Source organism: Polypterus senegalus, chromosome 12 (genome assembly GCF_016835505.1).
Source record: "Polypterus senegalus isolate Bchr_013 chromosome 12, ASM1683550v1, whole genome shotgun sequence".
Lineage (NCBI taxonomy): Eukaryota > Metazoa > Chordata > Cladistia > Polypteriformes > Polypteridae > Polypterus > Polypterus senegalus.
The window spans coordinates 39,516,162-39,538,736 of NC_053165.1; the positions used below are offsets into that span (position 1 = coordinate 39,516,162).

At 39.0% G+C, this 22,575-nt stretch overlaps 5 protein-coding genes across 6 annotated transcripts in view; 1 reads left to right on the plus strand and 4 right to left on the minus strand.

The window, feature by feature from the left end:
• The window catches only part of nuf2 (UF2 component of NDC80 kinetochore complex), a 63,937-nt gene extending 59,784 nt beyond the window's left edge, over nt 1-4,153 (plus strand). The window contains exons 11-14 of the mRNA XM_039770914.1: nt 488-628; nt 1,171-1,346; nt 1,534-1,669; nt 3,623-4,153. Coding sequence (XP_039626848.1) covers nt 488-628; nt 1,171-1,346; nt 1,534-1,669; nt 3,623-3,730 — 561 coding nt within the window. The 3' untranslated portion in view covers nt 3,731-4,153. The remainder of the gene's footprint in view (nt 1-487; nt 629-1,170; nt 1,347-1,533; nt 1,670-3,622) is intronic.
• Nucleotides 4,154-5,321: 1,168 nt separating this feature from the next.
• LOC120540286 (platelet glycoprotein IX-like) lies at nt 5,322-6,370 on the minus strand. The gene has a single exon (XM_039770916.1). It carries the CDS (start codon nt 6,351-6,353, stop codon nt 5,538-5,540), a length of 816 nt encoding a protein of 271 aa, XP_039626850.1. The 5' UTR covers nt 6,354-6,370; the 3' UTR covers nt 5,322-5,537.
• A 247-nt stretch (nt 6,371-6,617) lies between these two features.
• The window catches only part of efcc1 (EF-hand and coiled-coil domain containing 1), a 43,537-nt gene continuing 27,579 nt past the window's right edge, over nt 6,618-22,575 (minus strand). The window contains exons 5-9 of one of the 2 annotated variants that reach the window (XM_039770913.1): nt 19,791-19,956; nt 19,392-19,550; nt 18,780-18,849; nt 17,737-18,674; nt 6,618-6,703 (exon numbers count right to left, since the gene is read on the minus strand). In XM_039770913.1, coding sequence (XP_039626847.1) covers nt 18,541-18,674; nt 18,780-18,849; nt 19,392-19,550; nt 19,791-19,956 — 529 coding nt within the window. In that variant the 3' untranslated portion in view covers nt 6,618-6,703; nt 17,737-18,540. Of the gene's footprint in view, nt 6,704-16,310; nt 16,956-17,736; nt 18,675-18,779; nt 18,850-19,391; nt 19,551-19,790; nt 19,957-22,575 lie in introns of those variants that run through there. The other variant, XM_039770912.1, reaches the window with a different exon arrangement.
• LOC120540287 (platelet glycoprotein IX-like) lies at nt 11,408-12,252 on the minus strand. The gene has a single exon (XM_039770917.1). The coding sequence runs from the start codon at nt 12,049-12,051 to the stop codon at nt 11,437-11,439; it is 615 nt and encodes a 204-aa protein (XP_039626851.1). The 5' UTR covers nt 12,052-12,252; the 3' UTR covers nt 11,408-11,436.
• LOC120540472 (platelet glycoprotein IX-like) lies at nt 16,340-16,954 on the minus strand. The gene has a single exon (XM_039771309.1). The coding sequence runs from the start codon at nt 16,952-16,954 to the stop codon at nt 16,340-16,342; it is 615 nt and encodes a 204-aa protein (XP_039627243.1).

Here is a 22,575-nt window from a genome sequence, read left to right on the forward strand (position 1 = left end):
TATATTATATAAGAAACGTAATTTTCCGACTAGAAGCATGGTATTGTTTTTCTATGCAAATTTTAATTTAAAACAAACAGTAGGTCCAAGCAGCCAAAATAAAAACCTTTTTATGTGCAACACTGATTATGCTGTACTTTGTACACTCAGTTACCTTTCAGTTTTAGTTTTCCAACCATTCAAACCATGCAGGTAATATAATTTACTAAATGAAATGACACTGTCATTCTAAAATTAAAACCAAGCCCTGAATGTGTACTATTATTGAACTTTTATGAAAAGACATATATTATTGTTCCTTTCCTTATGTATTAATTATAGACAGACAGACGGACATTCATTCACAGCAAGTAGTTATCTGTGACAATCTGTACTTCACTTGAAACTTTCTATCACACTTTGATCATCTTATGTATCATTAACAAAGAAAATGCCACATAGTGTTTCATTTTTTGATTGATTCAAATTGCATTTTCTGTTTTAATAGGGTCAATCAAATGTTGCATTGGTTGAATATCAAAACAAGTTCCAAGCTAGCAATTTGTGCAAGCAAGAATTTATGGGCTTTCACAGATTACTGCTGGATTTGCAGGTTGAAATGGATAAATGCAATAGTTCACTGACTGAGGTGAGTATTCAGGTGGAACTTAAAACCCATATGATTTTGTAATTTACATAATTGTCTTAATAAAGTTAAAATATTATATTTAAGGAGATATTTAACTTCCTTCACTCCACTGCCACCAATGACTTGTCTGCACTGTTAACAATGTCTCAACAAAATGTTGGTCATCTTGGCCTAACAGCATCAGTGTAACTGTGATCAGATTGCTAGCATAGACTGCTGCTTAGTATATGTCGTGAAAAAGTTTAACGATTTTCGTAGATCTAATAAACAATTACTTTTATTGTTAATTAGTTTCTAATGTATCTAAATCCTATCTTGAATAATGACTCTTTAATATTGATCTAAATATTTTCAGGAAAATATATTTTGTGTAGCTAGTACTTGGTTGGCTTTGGCCATAATTGCTGTGATTTGGTTGGCTATTTCTAATTCTGGCGACGGTCGGAACAGTTCATTCCAACATACAGGTCTTCATAGATCAAAGTAATATCTATCTGGTAATATCTGTTAAGGTTTCTAATTCTAAATATTTCGTTGCTCAGATTCGCAGTCTAAAAGAGCTTCTTGAGAAGCAGAAAAAGGAGATAAAGAATCTGAGCAATAAGGAAGCTTGTCTAAAGAGATCATTACACAAGAAAATGGACCAAAAGACTAAACATAAAATTAAACTACAGAAGAAGCAAGAAACACATGAGCATTATGTGCAATGTTTGCTCAGGTAAATGCAACATCAGTTACTCAAATACTACAAAACAACTTTTGCGTACCTATTTTAAGTGTTTGTTATTTCATTCAGTATTGTAATGTTTTTACCTTTGCTTTGTGAGAGTGTTCAGTGTAAAAAGTGCTACATAAAATTAACATTAGTTTATTGACAATTCCATTCTTAAATATATTAATTGTAGTGACATCAATGTTGCTTATCAGAAGAGAGAAGAATTCTTAAAAATAATGGAAGATATGGAAAAAGAAATCAGAGATATTAAATTAAAAAAAGAGAATACATCAGAAAAATGCGACAATGATATTTCTAAATGCCAGGTATGGTATAGCAATAATTAACATTATTTTTTTGTTATATTTTGTTAACTTAATTTTCCATTAGAGAGTCTGCATAACTAGACATAAGCCTGTCAGAACTGAGTTCAGTGTTATACTACTGTTATACTGTTTACAGAGCACATTCATGTATAGGCCCACTCACCCTGGAGTAATACAGATCCTTCAGTCAGTCCAGCACACATCTGTAGGTAATGGGAGGAAACCCAGTATACCTGGAGAACACCCTCATGGTAGGGGTTAAAACCCATGTGCCTAGAGCTGTCCACGTTCTGTATTAAATTATCGCATGTTTTCACATTATAATTTTACACAGGGGAAGCTTGCCTGTTTGCCTAAAAAGGAGCACATATGGCTAACATTGCTATATGTGCAAATGACAAGTTTCTTCAGTCTTACACTAGCGAATATTGCTATCACCAATAATATATTGAGCTCCATGAGACTTGGCACATGTCTCTTGCCAGCCATGTCCCTATACCTGTCTAATAGAGTGTGTACTATGTGGGTCATTCTGTAATGCCAAATACAGCTTTACTTTATGCTCCTCCACAGACCTTTGTGCCACATGAGAAACAGCTGCATAGTACATGGTTTAGTGTTTGGCATGACATCATTTGGCACCTTTATGATTCGGTGGCCTGGTGTTCATCTTAAAGATTTTATGTGAAAAATGCAATTGTAACAGTAATTTTTGATAATATTTTACAAATATCACAAAAACTTTGTTCTATTTTAGTGGATAAATTGTTAATACTAATGCTTTTACACAAACATTTGGTGTCCTCTGACAGGATTTTCATAACATTCCTCTCATACAATACAACATACAGCCTCTTAAAACCATAATACCTGCAGCCTGTCATAATGTGCAATGTCAATTTCAATAAATAAAATGATCATTTTTCCTCTTTAGCATTCATAACAAGACACTAGTAATTTTGGTTAAAAAATGGCTAGTTTGTGGACATGGCTTGTTTAGGAGTTCGTAATGTTTAGGGTTCTTGAAATTATTCTGCATACCTATATAATTTTGATGCAGTGAATATATTTGCATCATGTGCACTTCCACAAAAATTTTGGATTAAACACATTGTTGCCAATCACTTTAAGCATTATAGATGGCAATCCTTTTCAGTTAATATAATCGCAGTAACCTTCAACTGGGGGGAGAATATGTATAAGCATTCCTTCTAACATCTTATTTACTTGATGGACAAGATGTGCCAAGAAATGCGATACGTAATCTCTTTTGTTTACGCAAAGTTTGGTAAGGTGAAGTACCAGCGTATCATTCTCTCTCGAATAGCCGCGCATACCGTGTAAACACAGTAAAGGAGTGTAGTCTTAGTGACCCTAAATATCTCTCTCACAGCTCTATAGTCTGTGCAGGAAGTCAGTTTGTATAAAGTTATGGGAGCATTATCAATAACAACAACAGTTCTTTTCTTGTTTAGTTCAAAATCACACAAGGGATGCCTTAGTTGGGTCAGTTATGTTCTGAACCTACAATCCTTCATCCTCACATCCTATTGAGTTGGCCTCTAGGGCACAAAGTTTTGGGAAACTGACAGAATTAATTACAATGGTGGTTGTGTGCTTTATATATTTATGAATATTTAGTTTTTATCTTCCTCTGTTTTAAGTGTGTAGAATGTCCTCTTGTCTGCAGTGAAATCTGTACTTTAGTTGCTTTTTGCTGTCTAGGAACTTACGTTGTTGCCAATGGATTTAATCACAAACTGGGACTAAACATTACAGCTTTTTTTCTAAAAGACTGTAAATAATTATCATTAGAAGTTCTTAAAATACAACCCTTCACTGAAGCCATTGAATTATTTGTCACTGTTTTTTGTTTCATATCATTAACCCCATATCTTATACAAATCCCATTTTTGTGATTCTTGTTTTTTTTTTCTTTCTTTCTATTTGAAGTTGATGTATACATTTTTAATGGACAAGCTGGACACTGCCCATGAATGCCTTTCAAACATTAAGCAAAAACGGAAGCTCCAACTAGAAGATTTACTCAGCCTTTCGTAAATGATGTAATTTCTGACATTTCTGAAATTTCTGTGTGTGCTGTTGAATATTGTTAAACTAATCTGTCTTGTAAAGTTTGTTGTTCTCTTTTCATTTTAGTTTTTGTATTTTTGTGTTTTGGTAATTATTTTGTTATTTCTGAGTAGCTATTTCTGATGTGCTAACATTGATGAGCAAACAGATTAAATGATATAACATTTGACATAAATAACAAATGTATTAATGATGTGTGTGTTTCACAGAACTTGTTCAAAGCACATTCATTTAGCATCAGTGACTTTTCATTTCTAGTTGCTAAGTTAGAAGAGATGAATAAAAAGACCTTTTCAATATATAATTGTGCTATATTCCTTTGCAATGGTATGTGTAAGTCCTGCTATGATACTCAGCTGGTATCTAATTAAAGTGATTTCTTTCTAGGTTCATGGCTTTGGACAAATGACTGTAATATTCATATAGATTTACCTGTATATTGGCTTTATTATAATTTCTTAATGCCCCCATTGGAAGGTTTCACTGTCACTAATTTGTGTTTTTAGAAGCTGACCTACTATACAAGTATAGGTTTTCCTAATAGTACAACCAAGTGGCACTGTTTACCAGTATTTTGCTGGGTCAGAAAAGTTTCACTTTTTATTTGTGATTGAAAGCAAAATTGTTCTTGGCATTTGCAGACTTCACAGGTAGGACATTTGTGTCTTTTGTTTTGTTTAGTTTTGTTATTTATGCCTTTAACTTTGCATTTGCAGTACAACTTGTTATTGTATATGTAAAAATAAACAACTTAAACTAGTTGCAAAGCCTATAGTGAAGTATAAATGTATGCTTTTGTTTAGAAATCACTACAGTATTTTGGGTTGCTTGGCATAATTAGCGTTTCCTTTTGTCATTGATAAATGATCATATATAACGCCTTTTATTTTTTTTCCCACTTATATTCTTGCCTGTTTGCCAAGATCTTTGACTGTAAAATCAAAGGATGTCTTTTCAATCCCCAGCACTCAATCACTGAGAAGCCTTGAGCAAGTTCCTTAGACAGCTAGTGCAATAATTTTAGAAATAATGTAAGTCACTCCATAGTGTATCCATATTTAAACATTACTTTAGAAGTGTGGTGTAGTGGGTATTTGTGGACCAGTGACTTTCTGTTTACTAATACTCTCTAGTTTTGCATAGAATTCCTCCTAATATTTTTGTTTCATCCCACACACTAACAATGTGCACCTTATGTGATTTGGAATCTCATTTGGCCTAAAGCAGTGAGTGTTGGTGTGTGACTTTGTCCTATCTAGAGTTGATTATAGACTCTTGGCCAATCCTGTGGGTGATAAACTTAGAAAATAGGAATAGGTCAGGATAAATGTGTCATTTAAATAAAATCTAATATGAAGATATTGGTCATGAGTTCTTGCAAACTACTTAACACTTGAATTTTCGTAATTCTTTTAAAAAGTGATGATTTATGACACCCTTTTGCTCCTGAAATCCATTTGTTTAATGCAATAGAATATGTTATATGGCTTTTTACGTTAACTAATGTTGACAAAATAGAAAATAAGAAAACAAGGAAAAAAGATAAATAACCTAATAATGGTACTTAAGTGTAGTTTTTATTAATATTTGTAGCCTTTTACTACAAATGTTTGGTCAAAAAATGACCTAAGAAATAATGCACCATTCATGACTTACAAAGTAACTTATTTCTCCATCCTTTTTTTGTATTTTTTTTTTGTAACTGAGCAGCAATAAAATAATGTTTAATGTTTTCAAGTTGGACTATTCATATACTTTGCTCATTTTTTTTACTTTATTGGTTGTCCAGGCATTGTTTGCCATCATTGTTAATTTTGCAGTTGCTGACCAGCTTTATGTCATACTGTGTGTGCAGTGTGTCTAAAATCTGTGGCAGAATATCCATCCCATCTGGCACAAATATGCTACCCATCCTGTCTCTGTTTAAGTTCGGTCCTTCTGGTGCCTCAGCTTCCAAGTTTGTGTAACTGCTTAGTTTCCTTCTCTTCTGCCTGTGTATGACGTTGATGGGCTTCAGTGGCTTCGGTTCCAGCACCTCATTAGCAACATTTAGATGAAAAGTAACTGGGAGCGTCTTGGCAGATCTCAGACTGTAATGGAGTAAAACGAGCAGGAGAAGAAAAGCTAAAAAAAGGCAGACATCCATGAACAACTGCAGAAAACACCAGGTACTTGGGCACATAGAGAACATATGTCGATCAAGATTTACAATGGACCTGCCATTAAGGGCAACAGGGGTGCTGCATGTTACCTCCATACTAAAGGTGGTTGCCTGTACTTCAAGCCACCTTTTTAGGTACACAATGTGGCAGCTACAGTCCCAGTGATTGTGGGATAGGTTGAAGAACCTGAGGCTGCCAAGTGTGTCAAGTGACCCAAGAGGCACAGTGGTCAAATGGTTTTCCTGAAGCAAAAGTTCTGATGTTTGTGGGTGCAGCTTTGGCATATCTGTCAGGTGCCTGGCACTGCAATTGACTCGAAAGCCTCCAAGAGGAAGTTGTGAGCAGTGACATAGGAGTGGACAAGGCTGTGCCCCACATACAGTGAGGGAAATGAAGAGGAGTACTGATAAGCCTGTGAAAAGTGCCATTCTGCAAAATACCAGCAATACTGTCACTTAAAAAAGCAGGTAAGAGTAAGCCAATTGGCTTTTACAGGCTTGCCGAGTTTGAAGTATTTCTGTCTCAATCAGCAAGCTGCAGTAGTGTCACTCCTTGATGTTAGTAAATTAAAATAAAAATTGTCTTCTGGAGTCCACAACGTTCTCAGCACTTTCCTTTTGATTGCAATTTCAGTTAGCCCAGCCTTTCCCTTTCAAATGTTTAATGTGACCCCAAACATATTTTCCAAAAATGAACTCCAGCTATATAACAAAAAGAGGTTCTTCTCTCTGTAATCAATCTGCTTTCTCCCTTTGATTGTAGCATTTCTCCCACTTTCCTGAAAAAAGGGAAAAAAATACAGGAATTAGCAGTATCTCTCTCTTTGATGTTTTGGTGGCCAGAATTGCAATCCGTACTTTAAGAGAAGTCTTTTTCAAATGCTTTTTGCACCGCATATACCATGAATCTGAATGTATAGCCAGCATTTTGCTTTAAAGCCATCAACATTTTTGCATACAGCCACAGTTCCAGCATACCCCGTAGGACATTTTCAAATTGAGCTGTTTTTATTTTATGTAAGGATCTTATGTTTCTACTTCACCTCACCTTCCATTCCTTTACGCTTCCTGATATGAGAGTTCATCTACTATTTTATCTGCTTGCCATCACTTAATGCCAAGTTTTCTCATAATAGTATTAAGTTCCTCAACAACACTTGCTGCTCTTGCTAATGTTTGTATAACTAGCAGATTTCCCATTCATCACTTTTGTCAAATTAAGCAGCACTGTGAGAATGCATGTGTTTTCCACAGAAGTATCGGGTGCAAGGCTGAAATCAGCCAAAACTGGTGTGCATTCTCATTGTAGTATTATTATTATTATTATTATTGTTGTTTTGTTATTAGACATTCATAAATGAAAATACTACAAAATAAAATCAGTGTACCAAATGCATAAGTTTTTATAAGCTTTTCATTTTTATTAAGCAATAAATTATCTCAAATATGATAAAATATTTGAACTGCAGTTACATGAGATGTGGAAGTAAGAATTTCACTGAACTCTGTGCATGTGACAATAATGACCAAATGTATCTAAATTTACATTTATTTTTTTAACTTCTGAGTTAACATTAAACATAACTTCGATAAAGCCCTTTAGCTTTAATGTTAATTTAATAATTTAATGTCAATCATGAATAATCCACTGCATCCACTTAACAGTGTCATCTCCAGACAGAGGAGTAGCTTCAGTGACAGACTTTTGTCACTGTCCTGCTCCACTGACAGACTGAGGAGATCGTTCCTCCCCCACACTATGCGACTCTTCAGTTCCACCCGGGGGAGTAAATGCGAACATTAATTTTATTTTAATTTTTTTTCATTTTTATTACTATTTAATTTAATATTGTTTCTTTGTATCAGTATACTGCTCCTGGATTATGGATTATCTATCTAGCTGTGGGTTCTGGATGGATCTATAAAGAATTACTAATGTTTTACTTTCCTTTTAAGAAAAAATTAGAATGTTAACGCTTTGCATGAAGTTGTGACACTATCGCCTTCACTCACCTGGACAGACGTAGCAGTGACAGGCGTCTGATTGGACCAGAAAAGCAAGCATTCACAATTAGCCAGCTTTCTCTCTCCCCCATGCTAGAGGACTGCTGTTAAAAGCAATGCAAAATCCACTAGTGTACAATACCTTCTTGCTGAATCAGCATCAGTGAAAGGAGTTTCAATATTTCGAGATCCTCTTCACATATCCAAGGCTCGCAAGAGCTGCCGTTTGAACTGTTCCAATAAGGTAAGTTTGGGCATTGTTGGTCTCAATAGAATTTGATTTGAAAGCAAGACTGGATTAAGAGCCACACTTGTGAAACAATTCTGTGATTCACCATTTTTGTCTGTGGATGAGACTCCCTAAATTAAATGTTTATGAAACAAGTAACCTGTAGTCTCAGCCCACATTTATGTTGTTGACTTATTTTATTTTCTTGCTGTGTCTTTTATTCTTCTATTCTTCATTATGTAAAGCACTTTGAGCTACATTTTTGTATGAAAATGTGCTATATAAATATATGTTGTTGTTGTTGTCACACATCATTATATAGACAGTAAATAACAGTTTTGCCAACATGCAGTCAGGCTGGCATGTTATACATTAGTTCTAGCTGTTCAATTGGATTTTTAAATTCACTGCTTTCAGGCAAAGATATTTTCATTTGCCTTTGGTGTTTTATTTCAGTCATACAGGATTGTGTATTGTATTAGCAGTATTTTGTATCATGAAATCTGATGCAACGAAATTTTGTCTCATCCATAATAAAAATATCTATTTAATAAGAAATAGCACTGTAACTTTGCATTGGTGTTTTCTACTAAATTTTCTTCTATTAATAAAGGACATTTGTTCATTGAGGGCAAAAACTAGAGTAGACTTGATTATCAAGAATACAAAATAATAATAATAAGTTGCATTTATAGAGCGCCTTTCACAAACCCAAGGTCGCTTTACATACAGATTTAAAAAAAAAAAAATTTACACAGAAGACAAAAGTTCATAGAAGAGGAAAGTTTTGAGTTGAGATTTAAATGAGAAAGAGGAGCAATCTCAGGGGGACTGAGGAAGAGACTTTCAGAGTTGAGGGGCCGTAACATTGAAGGACCTGCCTGCCAGGGTGGAGAGTCTGGTGCGTTGGACAGTAAGGAGATTACTACTCAAGGACCTGAGAGAACGAGAAGGAGTGTAAGGAGCTAGGAGCTGAGTGGGGTAGATGAGGGCAAGGTTATGTACTGTAGGGCTTTGAAAGTGAGAAGCAGAATCTTCAATTTAATCCTTGAGGGAACCGGTAACCAGTGGAGCTGGGAGAGAACAGGGGAGATGTGAGCAGAACACTTTGTGTGGGTGAGGACTCTGGCTGCAGAGTTCTGAATGTACTGCAGCTTCTGTATAGATTTGGCAGGGAGGCCAATGAAGAGTGAATTACAGTAATCAATACGAGACATCATGAAACAATGAACCAGACTTTGAGCATCATTAAAGAACAAAAATGGACAGAGACGAGCAATGTTACGGAGATGATAGAATGAAATTTTGGACAGAGACCTAATGTGTACCTCAAAGTTAAGTGATGAATCAAACAAAACACTAAGATTTCTGATAACAGCAACAGGCTTGACAAGTGTACAAGTAGAGAGTTTGGGCCTGCCAGTAACACTTCAGCTTTATTGGTATTAAGTTTGAAAAAGTTATTTTCCATCCATATCTTAAGATCAGTGATACAGTCAGTGAGTGTGCTGGGAGGTGAATCTGTAGGGGGGGTCTGTACTAAGATATAACTGCATATCGTCTGCATAACGGTGGAGGTTAAGGCCATGTCTGCGAATAATCTGACCCAAAGGAAGGATATAAAGTTGAAAAAGTAATGGCCCAAGGACTGAACCCTGAGGGACACCACACGACACAGGTGAGGTGAAGGATTTATATCGGCCGAGTGTGACAAACTGTTGCTTATTAGAAAGATTTGATGTGAGCCATTGAAGGACTAAGCCAGAGATCCCCATAGTGGAGAGACATGAGGGGAGGATTTCATGATTAACAGTGTCAAATGCTGCACTTAAGTCAAGAAGGGGGAGAATATTAAGTAAACTGCAGTCTGCAGACTGGAGAAGATCATTAACTACACGGAGAAGAGCTGTCTCAGTGCTGTGCTGTGTGTGAAAGCCAGACTGAAAAGTCTCATAGAGTGTGTTATCTAGAAGAAAAGCATGGAGTTGTGTAGCAACCACATGTTCCATCGCCTTAGCCAAAAAAGGAAGATGAGAGATACGCCTGTAACTGGAGAGAAAGAAAGGGTCCAAGTCAGGTTTTTAAGGATTGGGGTAACTCCCCATATAAAACAACCATTCTGGTGAACAAAGATACCCTGCTCAACTTCCAAAAAAATGAATAGACATAAATAAGAAATAGCCCTACAATGCATGACTGAACTGGATTATGATTACATGTATTTGAAAATAGTGGAGAGACTGCTGTACAAACATCTTGTAAATCTAAGTAAATAACATTTTATGTTTTCAGTCCTATCTTCTCTGCCCGTTATTTCCTCTCTTCTCAAACTCTAATTTCTTTCACCGTTTGGCTGTAGTGGTTTACTGAAGTTTGCCTCTCATCAAAAATGATGTAAATATCCTGTTTCCAGCTATGATTGTTTTTAATATTCCCCATGACACGGCTACTCTTTCCTTTTCCTTCAGTCCTTATCATGTCCTCCATTTCTAACACCTCTTTCATTCTTTTTTCGTTATAACCCAGAAACTTTAGATAAGTTCTTTCGCCTCCTTGATATGTTGTTGTATAATTGTGGTTAACAATTTCTGTTGTGTGCTGCCTGCTTCCCACACATCATTAGATCCTAGCAATCCAACTTCCAGTGGTGATGTATTGAGATGACAGTTAAAGCAGTTGTGAGCCATCTCCACAAACATGAATCTCTTACCTCTACATGCATAGTGTTGCTTTTATGCTAATTGTGCCTAAAGTGACCAGATTACATTCTCAAAAACGTTTTGCCGTTGATTCAGTGCTGTATAGCAGCCAGATACAAGATTGATTCTTTAATAGTAAATCACCAGTCATTACTGACTAATGCATCAGGCAATTAGAGTTGTTTTTTTTTTTTTTTTGAAGAAAATGTGTGTCTAGTGTCTGTACAAGGTACATACAGTATTCCTGATACAAATTTACACTCACCTCTGTCTTTTCTTTGTGTTTTCACACGCGTAAATAGTGAAGCATGCCTGCATGTCTGTACCGTGGCTTTCTCTGCTGTTAAATTTTTTAAAAGTTGCTGCTCGGTCTGAATCCAGTCATGTGACAGAGACAGAATGCATCTGTCTCCCTGAGATAAGCGTTTGTACAAGGCAGCGACACCAGCAACTAATGCTACAGGAAATCCAACAACACACGCCTAAGTGCTAAGAAGCATTTTCTACCCAAATGCCTCCTTTCGGAGCATCCCAAAGAAGACACTCACACATTCAAGTGAATAAATGCTTATGGTTTATTTTAAGAAGATGCCAGCCTGACACGAGAACCCATGGGAAGATCAGCTTCAGATATGTAAGGGTTTGTAGCCACCTGCCAGGCCAAGTCTTTAAAAACAGAAGCTGCCCATGCCACCAGGATGATGACCAGCAGCATCAGACTCAACAAGATGACAATATTAGTGAAGAATCTTTGACAGTCAACATGCTGCCTACCTCCACAACTGGCAAATTCATTGCCAGTAAGGTGAATGATGGGCATTCTCTGACAGTGAAGTGGGCTCTGGCAGGTGGCACCAGTCACTACCACATTAGGATTGTCCTCTATCCAATGTTTGAGGTACGCAATGTTGCAATCACAACTCCAGGGATTCTGAGACAGGTTCAGGGTCTGAATGTGGTGAAGTTTGTCCAGTTGTCCAGGGCGGATGTTGGTCAGCATGTTGTTGTGAAATGACAGGCTCACTGTGTTTTCTGGCAATGACATGTACACATTCTTCAAAAAGCGAGAGCTGCAGTCCACATGCAGACCACCATGTCTATACTGAGTGCATATACAAGGAGATGGGCACATGCTGAAACTTGAAGTATGCAGGAAGAGCAGGATGTTACAAACAACAGTGGCCTTCATGATCATCCTGAGAAGTGACACATAAAAACAAAATGAATTAACATTCCTGAACCTGTTCCACTAGTAACTATATAAGACTCAGTTTAGGTTCCATCCAGTAGAGTAGTGCTTCTCAAAGTGTTTGCCAAATCCAAAGATGTCACTTCTTACCACAAATTCATGGTACAGTTATCAAATATACGAGTTGTGGCAGAAAAGTAATGAGACTGATTTTTTATTTACCAAAGTTTTTATTTTTTTCAAACATCAATGTTATCCCCTTCAAAGTAGTTCCCTTGGGCAGCTACACACCGATGGAGACGTTGTTCCCACTGTTGGTAGCAGCGCTGGAAGTTTTCAACCGGTATGGTCTTCAGCATGTCCGTTACACTCTTTTGGATGTTTTCCAAAGTCCCGAAATGACATCCTTTGAGGACATTTTTCAGTTTAGGAAAAAGTCACATGGACTGAGGTCAGGTAAATAAGGGGGCTGGGGAACCACAGGAATGCGTTTTTTCGATTGTCCTTCTGCTCAATTGTGAGGTTTTTCGGCACCATTTTGGCACAGACCTTTCGCATGTGCAAATGTTCAGTCAAAATTTGATGAACGGTAAATCTGTTCAAATTTAATTGTTCACTCAACATTCTTAATGGTAAACGACGGTCTGATCTCACAAGAGTGTTCACACGTTCGATGTTTACATTGGTTTTTGATGTTGAAGTCCTCCCTGAACGGTGTTCATCTTCAACGTGTTTTCTGCCTTCCAAAAATGATTTGTGCCAGTGAAAAACTTGAGCTCGGGATAAAGAATGTTCCCCATAGGCCTGTGTTAACTTTTCAAACGTCACACTTGCCGTTTAATGGCACAACGTTGCTCCAAATTCCGCTGTTCCATTTTGCGTGACGCACAACCAAAAACACAACTTCGCTAATAGCAGTCACAAAAATCACGTAGTTAACGGAAGGAGTTGAAACTCACACTGAGCTATAGGAGGGTACTGATACACGTGCTCTATCAAGGACAACAGCGCAGCGTTGCCAGATCACTTGCAGTGTTGCCAGTCTCATTACTTTCCTGCCACACCTTGTATATATATATATTTTTTTTTATTACAGGTATGTTTGGGGGAGTGGTGAGATATCCAAATAATAATATACAAAACCATTTTCACCACTAAAAATAGTGTAGTGGCAGGCATACAACTCTAATGCAGAAGATACGTAATTCAGCATGCATTTAAGGGATGGCCCTTTCTACACCTGTGAAATAAACAGATAGACACCGTGTCGAGGAAAAGCTGTGCATGAATGCTTTACACTGGCAATCCGACTTTCACTACACCATTCGCTACAAGTGAGCAGGAGTGGAGTAGAACCAGAGGTTTTTATCCTTCGCAAGAATATCAGATGGGGCACTTCAGGATGACTGTTTTAAAGATGTTGCCTGTGGCCCTAACAGCAGAGGAGTAGTGTATAGTAAGAGTGACGAGGCTGGACAGAAGGCTTATTGTAAATGCATACATACAGAAGAACATATCTGAGCAGTATTAAATATCTTCTTGATTATCAAGAATACAAAATAATAATAATATGTTGCATTTATAGAGCGCCTTTCACAAACCCAAGGTCGCTTTACATACAGATTTAAAAAAAAAAAAAATTTACACAGAAGACAAAAGTTCATAGAAGAGGAAAGTTTTGAGTTGAGATTTAAATGAGAAAGAGGAGCAATCTCAGGGGGACTGAGGAAGAGACTTTCAGAGTTGAGGGGCCGTAACATTGAAGGACCTGCCTGCCAGGGTGGAGAGTCTGGTGCGTTGGACAGTAAGGAGATTACTACTCAAGGACCTGAGAGAACGAGAAGGAGTGTAAGGAGCTAGGAGCTGAGTGGGGTAGATGAGGGCAAGGTTATGTACTGTAGGGCTTTGAAGGTGAGAAGCAGAATCTTCAATTTAATCCTTGAGGGAACCGGTAACCAGTGAAGCTGGGAGAGAACAGGGGAGATGTGAGCAGAACACTTTGTGTGGGTGAGGACTCTGGCTGCAGAGTTCTGAATGTACTGCAGCTTCTGTATAGATTTGGCAGGGAGGCCAATGAAGAGTGAATTACAGTAATCAATATGAGACATCATGAAACAATGAACCAGACTTTGAGCATCATTAAAGAACAAAAATGGACAGAGACGAGCAATGTTACGGAGATGATAGAATGAAATTTTGGACAGAGACCTAATGTGTACCTCAAAGTTAAGTGATGAATCAAACAAAACACTAAGATTTCTGATAACAGCAACAGGCTTGACAAGTGTACAAGTAGAGAGTTTGGGCCTGCCAGTAACACTTCAGCTTTATTGGCATTAAGTTTGAAAAAGTTATTTTCCATCCATATCTTAAGATCAGTGATACAGTCAGTGAGTGTGCTGGGAGGTGAATCTGTAGGGGGGGTCTGTACTAAGATATAACTGCATATCGTCTGCATAACGGTGGAGGTTAAGGCCATGTCTGCGAATAATCTGACCCAAAGGAAGGATATAAAGTTGAAAAAGTAATGGCCCAAGGACTGAACCCTGAGGGACACCACACGACACAGGTGAGGTGAAGGATTTATATCGGCCGAGTGTGACAAACTGTTGCCTATTAGAAAGATTTGATGTGAGCCATTGAAGGACTAAGCCAGACATCCCCATAGTGGAGAGACATGAGGGGAGGATTTCATGATTAACAGTGTCAAATGCTGCACTTAAGTCAAGAAGGGGGAGAATATTAAGTAAACTGCAGTCTGCAGACTGGAGAAGATCATTAACTACACGGAGAAGAGCTGTCTCAGTGCTGTGCTGTGTGTGAAAGCCAGACTGAAAAGTCTCATAGAGTGTGTTATCTAGAAGAAAAGCATGGAGTTGTGTAGCAACCACATGTTCCATCGCCTTAGCCAAAAAAGGAAGATGAGAGATACGCCTGTAACTGGAGAGAAAGGAAGGGTCCAAGTCAGGTTTTTAAGGATTGGGGTAACTCCCCATATAAAACAACCATTCTGGTGAACAAAGATACCCTGCTCAACTTCCAAAAAAATGAATAGACATAAATAAGAAATAGCCCTACAATGCATGACTGAACTGGATTATGATTACATGTATTTGAAAATAGTGGAGAGACTGCTGTACACTGACCTCATAAAAACACCATAAAGACCTCTTCCCAATAAGTTACCTCTGCTCTTCCCACTCATCAATGCCTGTTTTAATTCCACCTTTCATCTACTTACAGTTCCTTCTTAAAATATCCCCCACCATCACTTTTCTTTAAAGTGAACCAAATCTGCCTCATGAGGCACTCTGACAAACATCTTCTTGTAAATCTAAGTAAATAACATTTTATGTTTTCAGTCCTATCTTCTCTGCCCGTTATTTCCTCTCTTCTCAAACTCTATAATTTCTTTCACCGTTTGGCTGTAGTGGTTTACTGAAGTTTGCCTCTCATCAAAAATGATGTAAATATCCTGTTTCCAGCTATGATTGTTTTTAATATTCCCCATGACACGGCTACTCTTTCCTTTTCCTTCAGTCCTTATCATGTCCTCCATTTCTAACACCTCTTTCATTCTTTTTTCGTTATAACCCAGAAACTTTAGATAAGTTCTTTCGCCTCCTTGATATGTTGTTGTATAATTGTGGTTAACAATTTCTGTTGTGTGCTGCCTGCTTCCCACACATCATTAGATCCTAGCAATCCAACTTCCAGTGGTGCTGTATTGAGATGACAGTTAAAGCAGTTGTGAGCCATCTCCACCAACATGAATCTCTTACCTCTACATGCATAGTGTTGCTTTTATGCTAATTGTGCCTAAAGTGACCGGATTACTTTCTCAAAAACGTTTTGCCGTTGATTCAGTGCTGTATAGCAGCCAGATACAAGATTGATTCTTTAATAGTAAATCACCAGTCATTACTGACTAATGCATCAGGCAATTAGAGTTGTTTTTTTACACTCACTTTACACTCACCTCTGTCTTTTCTTTGTGTTTTCACACGCGTAAATAGTGAAGCATGCCTGCATGTCTGTACCGTGGCTTTCTCTGCTGTTAAATTTTTTAAAAGTTGCTGCTCGGTCTGAACCCAGTCATGTGACAGAGACAGAATGCATCTGTCTCCCTGAGATAAGCGTTTGTACAAGGTAGCGGCACCAGCAGCTAATGCTACAGGAAATCCAACAACACACGCCTAAGTGCTAAGAAGCATTTTCTACCCAAATGCCTCCTTTCGGAGCATCCCAAAGAAGACACTCACACATTCAAGTGAATAAATGCTTATGGTTTATTTTAAGAAGATGCCAGCCTGACACGAGAACCCATGGGAAGATCAGCTTCAGATATGTAAGGGTTTGTAGCCACCTGCCAGGCCAAGCCTTTAGAAACAGAAGCTGCCCATGCCACCAGGATGATGACCAGCAGCATCAGACTCAACATGATGACAGTATTAGCGAAGAATCCTTGACAGTCAACATGCTGCCTGCCTCCACAACTGGCAAATTCATTGCCAGTAAGGTGAATGATGGGCATTCTCTGACAGTGAAGTGGGCTCTGGCAGGTGGCACCAGTCACTACCACATTAGGATTGTCCTCCATCCAATGTTTGAGGTACGCAATGTTGCAATCACAACTCCAGGGATTCTGAGACAGGTTCAGGGTCTGAATGTGGTGAAGTTTGTCCAGTTGTCCAGGGCGGATGTTGGTCAGCATGTTGTTGTGAAATGACAGGCTCACTGTGTTTTCTGGCAATGACATGTACACATTCTTCAAAAAGCGAGAGCTGCAGTCCACATGCAGACCACCATGTCTATACTGAGTGCATATACAAGGAGATGGGCACATGCTGAAACTTGAAGTATGCAGGAAGAGCAGGATGTTACAAACAACAGTGGCCTTCATGATCATCCTGAGAAGTGACACATAAAAACAAAATGAATTAACATTCCTGAACCTGTTCCACTAGTAACTATATAAGACTCAGTTTAGGTTCCATCCACTAGAGTAGTGCTTCTCAAAGTGTTTGCCAAATCCAAAGATGTCACTTCTTACCACAAATTCATGGTACAGTTATCAAATATATATATATATATATATATTTTATTACAGGTATGTTTGGAGGGGTGGTGGGATATCAAAATAATAATATGCAAAACCATTTTCACTACTAAAAATAGCTTAGTGGCAGGCATACAACTCTAATGCAGAAGATACACAATTCAGCATGCATTTAAGGGATGGCCCTTGCTACACCTGTGAAATAAACAGATAGACACCGTGTCGAGGAAAAGCTGTGCATGAATGCTTTACACTGGCAATCCGACTTTCACTACACCATTCGCTACAAGTGAGCAGGAGTGGAGTAGAACCAGAGGTTTTTATCCTTCGCAAGAATATCAGATGGGGCACTTCAGGATGACTGTTTTAAAGATGTTGCCTGTGGCCCTAACAGCAGAGGAGTAGTGTATAGTAAGAGTGACGAGGCTGGACAGAAGCCTTATTGTAAATGCTTACATACAGAAGAACATATCTGAGCAGTATTAAATGTCTTCTTTGTTCAGGCAAAATTACTGCCACCTTAGAGACCACCCAGCATGCTCCTTTCTGACCCGGGCACAGACATGGTGTCCTTTCTCCGACTAGAACAAAACTGTTCTATAAACCCAACCCCAAGTCTGAAATTCTCCTACCTGTTTCAGCTTCTGTGCTGCTTCTCCTCCAGATGTTCTGTGAAGCTCAGAGCTGTGCTGTTCATCAATATGTTGGTTCCCAGAACAGGAAGGAAGTGGCTTTTTAGCCATAGGCTTTTACTGGCGGAGCTGGGTAGTTAAAACAAAAAAAAGGAAAACAGACCATTTTGTTTATCTTTATCTTTAGTGGAAAATGTATCCGGTGAGGAAGAGTAATTCTGCTCCTTCATCTTTTAGTGTCTCATTCTGTAGGCAACAAGGACAGGCTATGAGAGTGGCACACACAGGAAATAAAGGACAAACTGGGTCACTCCCTTCTGGACTGTCACTCAGTGGCCATAAGGGTCATTTCCAAAATAGCACATAAACTCCAGTGCACAATCGAAGCATGTGCTTTCAGCACAGAACTCCCAGGACGTAGATATAATACACACTATCATATTCATAGAGTCCAATCCCAGAATGTCATTGCAGTGACGTTTCTTAGCATGTGTACAGGTGACTCGCATATTCCCAATAAAAAGTCCAAAGGCGCAGTGCCAGTATGTAGCTGCAAAGTCCCCAGGGGATGGTACCTGTACCAATCTATCTCCAGATGGCTTGCCTGGCACACTGGCAGTAATTCATGCCTCCGGCGTTTCAGATTTAAACCTCCTAAGATTTTGTGGTCAATAAGGAAAGGTGTGGAGAGAGCAGAATAGCACAATATACCAGATGAGAAAACTGCTAATGCTCATGGTTTCTCTGAGCAGTGGTGCAGTTTAAGCAGTAGTGACTTTAATGAAGGAATGTTAGTAAAGATCATCAGCACGAGATGAGGAGAGCACTAGACAAAGACTGGCAGCTGGATGACCTTTCCAGAGTGGACCCAGAAAACAGCTCACAACCAGCCAACTCCTTCTGAAGAGTGTTGAGAACCTCGAGGACATGAGATTTTCCTGGAGGAGAACACAAATCATAAACCAATATTTAGTTCTCCTGATGTTTATCTTGGATTTTTTTTTCTTCAACTAGATCTTTCTTGCTAACCAACAGGTTCTTACCATGTTGAAGATCATTGCAGGATCCTAGTGTACTCAGTAAAATCTTGCCTAGCAACCGCCTTGAGATGTTCTTTGAAAACAGAAAGTTAAGTATTACTCCAGTGCTGTAAAAACTGCGTAAGAATCACATCATTTAAATTGACTGAGCCTTTGAGGTGCCGGGGTAGACATGCCAATCCGCTAACTCACTTCCTAATCACTTCCTACCCGACTGGTGAACTGACAGAGAATCTAAACCTGGATCTTGGACTGCTGTTTTACCTGACACATTAGTGTGATAGGCAAGGTGGACAAACCCTGCTGTTAAGCTTACTCTAGACCTAGATGTGTTAGATTGACTGGGTTAAAAATGGGTAGGCCACTTGGGAGATGCTTTATTCACCAGCCAGGCCTCTACTTCTCCCTTCTAGGTTAACAAAGATCATCACTACCTTACTGTCACTTTTCCCAACTGATCCAGACTGTATTTTAGACTTGACTGTTGACTAACTTAATAGTTCTCTTATCTTCTCTGTTATTCCAGGCTCATCTTTTTAAGTAACCTAGATCCTGGACCATTAACCACACAAGTGAATTTACTTTCCACTCAAGCAGGAAGGGTACCGAACTGACCAGGTCTCTGAGCTGCAGGAGCAACTGAAGAACATCCAAGAGCTTTTCCTCCACCAGTGACAGACGTACTCTCTCTGTTTCCAGCATCTGTAACTCTGTCTGAAGCACCTCTGACTCATTCATCTTCTGCTGTTGCTCCTGGATCAAAGTGCTTTTAATCTGAGCAGAAAGACACAGAGGTAATTTTTATGTGCAGATCTCCCCACAAGCAAACAGGGTCACATTATTTTTTTATTAAACTTCCAAAGTCTGGACTCGAGGATTTTGGACCAGGCATTTGAGGACCAAAATATGTGTCAATCACAACCTTATCAGGTTTTCTCTTCAGGGTCTTTAACTCAAGACTTTCTATGCTCTTCAGTGTCACTCTTCCCCACTCAACAGCAAACGCACACCCACCTGGTTCATGGCTTCCTCCATTTTCTTCATCTCGTTATCTTGTTGCTCTAGCTGTTTTGTCAGCATGGTCATTTGGTCCAGTAGTTCCACCACAAGGTTTAAGTGTCCATCACTTTCTGTGCCCTTGAAATATGACAGCATCTTTTTCATTGTTTTATCCTCGCATCTGCCAAATGGAAGGCACCAGAAAACGTAAAAAACACCAACAAGGCTCCATGGGGAGATCTCCTTCATAAAGATAAGATCAGTGTTTTTCAAGTAAAACTTACTTCTTTTGCAAAACAGTTTGCTGATAAGGTGCATACTTAACTAAGAAAACACATTTTGGCCATTGGCTTTCAGTTTTGGCCAATGCACACTAGAAGAAATGTGAATGAAAAGCCTAAATGTCATATTCCTGCGAAAGCTCTGCCTTTTCTTTTTGGATTGAGACTAAGGGGCTGACCTCCAATTGTCTATAATTACTGAGGTTAGCTACTCATGTTGACCACTTGAGGTTCAAGGACACAGGATCAAACCTCTGCCTCTACTCCTGTCTCATTCATTGTTTGTTTTTACCTACCTTGCCTGTGGCCCTGTGACGATGCGGGTTCAGCTCCATGCTCCCATCTGCTGTTCGGGAGCCCTTGAACCCAACACTGTCGATAGTTATAACCGAGATGAGCTTGACAGTAAGGCAACAATAGCAAGGGGATGATGTAAAAAGTGCAAAGTGCTTTTATTTAAAATAGTCAACAAACAAAAACAAAGTGTTCAATTAAAGTGCAGTGATTCCTAAGTTCAAAAGTCTTCAATTAAATAATCCATTAAAACAGAGACAACTGTGGAGGTTAAAAACAATGCAAAAACAATCCTTTAAAAAACGAGGTTGAACCAACGCTGGAAGCAGTCCTCTCTAAATACAATGACATGCCTGGTGCTTCTTCTACACTAGCATCTCACCTGCTTATCCCTTCTGGGCCCTGCAGCTTGTGAGACGCTCTCTCTGCAGCTGTCCGTTCTTTTACACAGGTCTGGAGTCCTCCCAATCCTGGCTTCGGTCTGGCACTCATCCCAGGCCTGAGACTTGGAATCTTTGGTAACCAGGACGTTCACACCAAGGACTTCTCCACCAAGCCTCCCGACCTTACACGGATAGTCTTTCTTCTTTATTGGTCACGCCCGCTACATGCTCACTCAGCGGGAGCGACCACTACTACGACTCCCAGGTGTCGGCCTAACACCCAGGCTTCCACACAGCTGCCTGCGAGCGCTCGCTCGCCCACTCGCACCAGCTCTCCCTCTCTCTTCTCTTCTCTTCTCTCCTTTCCTCTCCTCTCCTGCTCCTCGCTCTCCAGCAACCTCCGTCCTTCTTTCTATCTATTCTTTTGTTCTCCCCTTCCTAGCCAACTCGCGCTTCTATATATTGAGAGGGGCCATAGCAGCTGCAGCACATTAGCAGCCCCAGGAACAATCCACCGATGTGGGCAGTCCCTCACCTGTGCACTATGTGAGAAACGCCCACACCGCAGATCGCCCCGAGATCCTCTACAGCCACCACGCTAAGCCGCGAGCGCGGCGATCATTTATTGAAAAATTAACTGGCCTTTGCTGAGAGAGCTGTGGACCTGCTATACCACAGGCCCACTCTTAGCCATATTGTCTTAAGAGATTGTAATAGAGTTTCAAATTCTGGTTTCAGATATTTTATGAATTCTTTTTGTTTGTTTGTTTTGCATTATTTTTTTTGATATTTTTTATTTGTTTAAGTTTATTCAGGCTTAGCTCTGTTCTGTTCTTTATTACCTTTACTTATCTCACTTGGGTTGTTACTTATTTTGTGATTCTCCTTTGGATTGTTTCCTTTAATTACACCTGCTAAATAATAAACTATGTTCTTTTTATTATTTAATTAATATGTTTTTCAGGAGATAACCTCTTGTGGGTAATTTGCTTAACTCTGTAGTTTTGTTTTAATGTCTTGGCCCACATAAGTCTAATTCTAATCTGTAAAACATACCTAATTGCCTAGGAGGTGTGTTTAGTAGAACAGAAATAAATTTAAAAATAATTCATTTTTACCATAGATTAGTGTTCATTTGCCCATTCACAGTTATAGCCATAGCAGGAATTTTCATTTAAACAGCAGGCCATGTAAAGGATGCTATAGAACCAGTAAGAAGCACTGAGGTGTAGAATAACACAAATATTAAAGAAGTAAAGCACTTGTTTGTATTTGTTCAACATGATGTTGCATTTCAGCTAAAATGGTTTGATATTCTCTGCGGTGGGCTGGCACCCTGCCCGGGTTTTGTTTCCTGCCTTGCGCCCTGTGTTGGGTGGGATTGGCTCCAGCAGACCCCCGTGACCCTGTAGTTAGAATATAGCGGGTTGGATAATGGATGGATGGTTTGATATTTAATACCTAAAATGTGAACATACAAAATGGTGCATCTTTAGATTTTTTCATTTCTCAAGCAGGAGAATTTAAAACAATGGTATGGAGCTTATGAGGTATCAGAGTCTTAGCAATGTGCCGCTGCAGTAAACAAGATTAATAAATGAGCTTATTGTAATAAACCATGTCCATTGGCTTTTAAAGATTCTAAGAATTCTATTGTTACAAAATGACAATTGTCCCCAGAACTCCATGATTGATGATGACCAAAAAATGTCCCCATCAGTAATGCAAATGGTGACCTTGCATTGAGTAAGTTTTCGGGTGGCAGTAGCACTCAGTCTCACCCACTGCAATAAAGGCATTTGTCCTCAGCGTGCCTCAACAGTTATTCAGAGCAATAGGCTC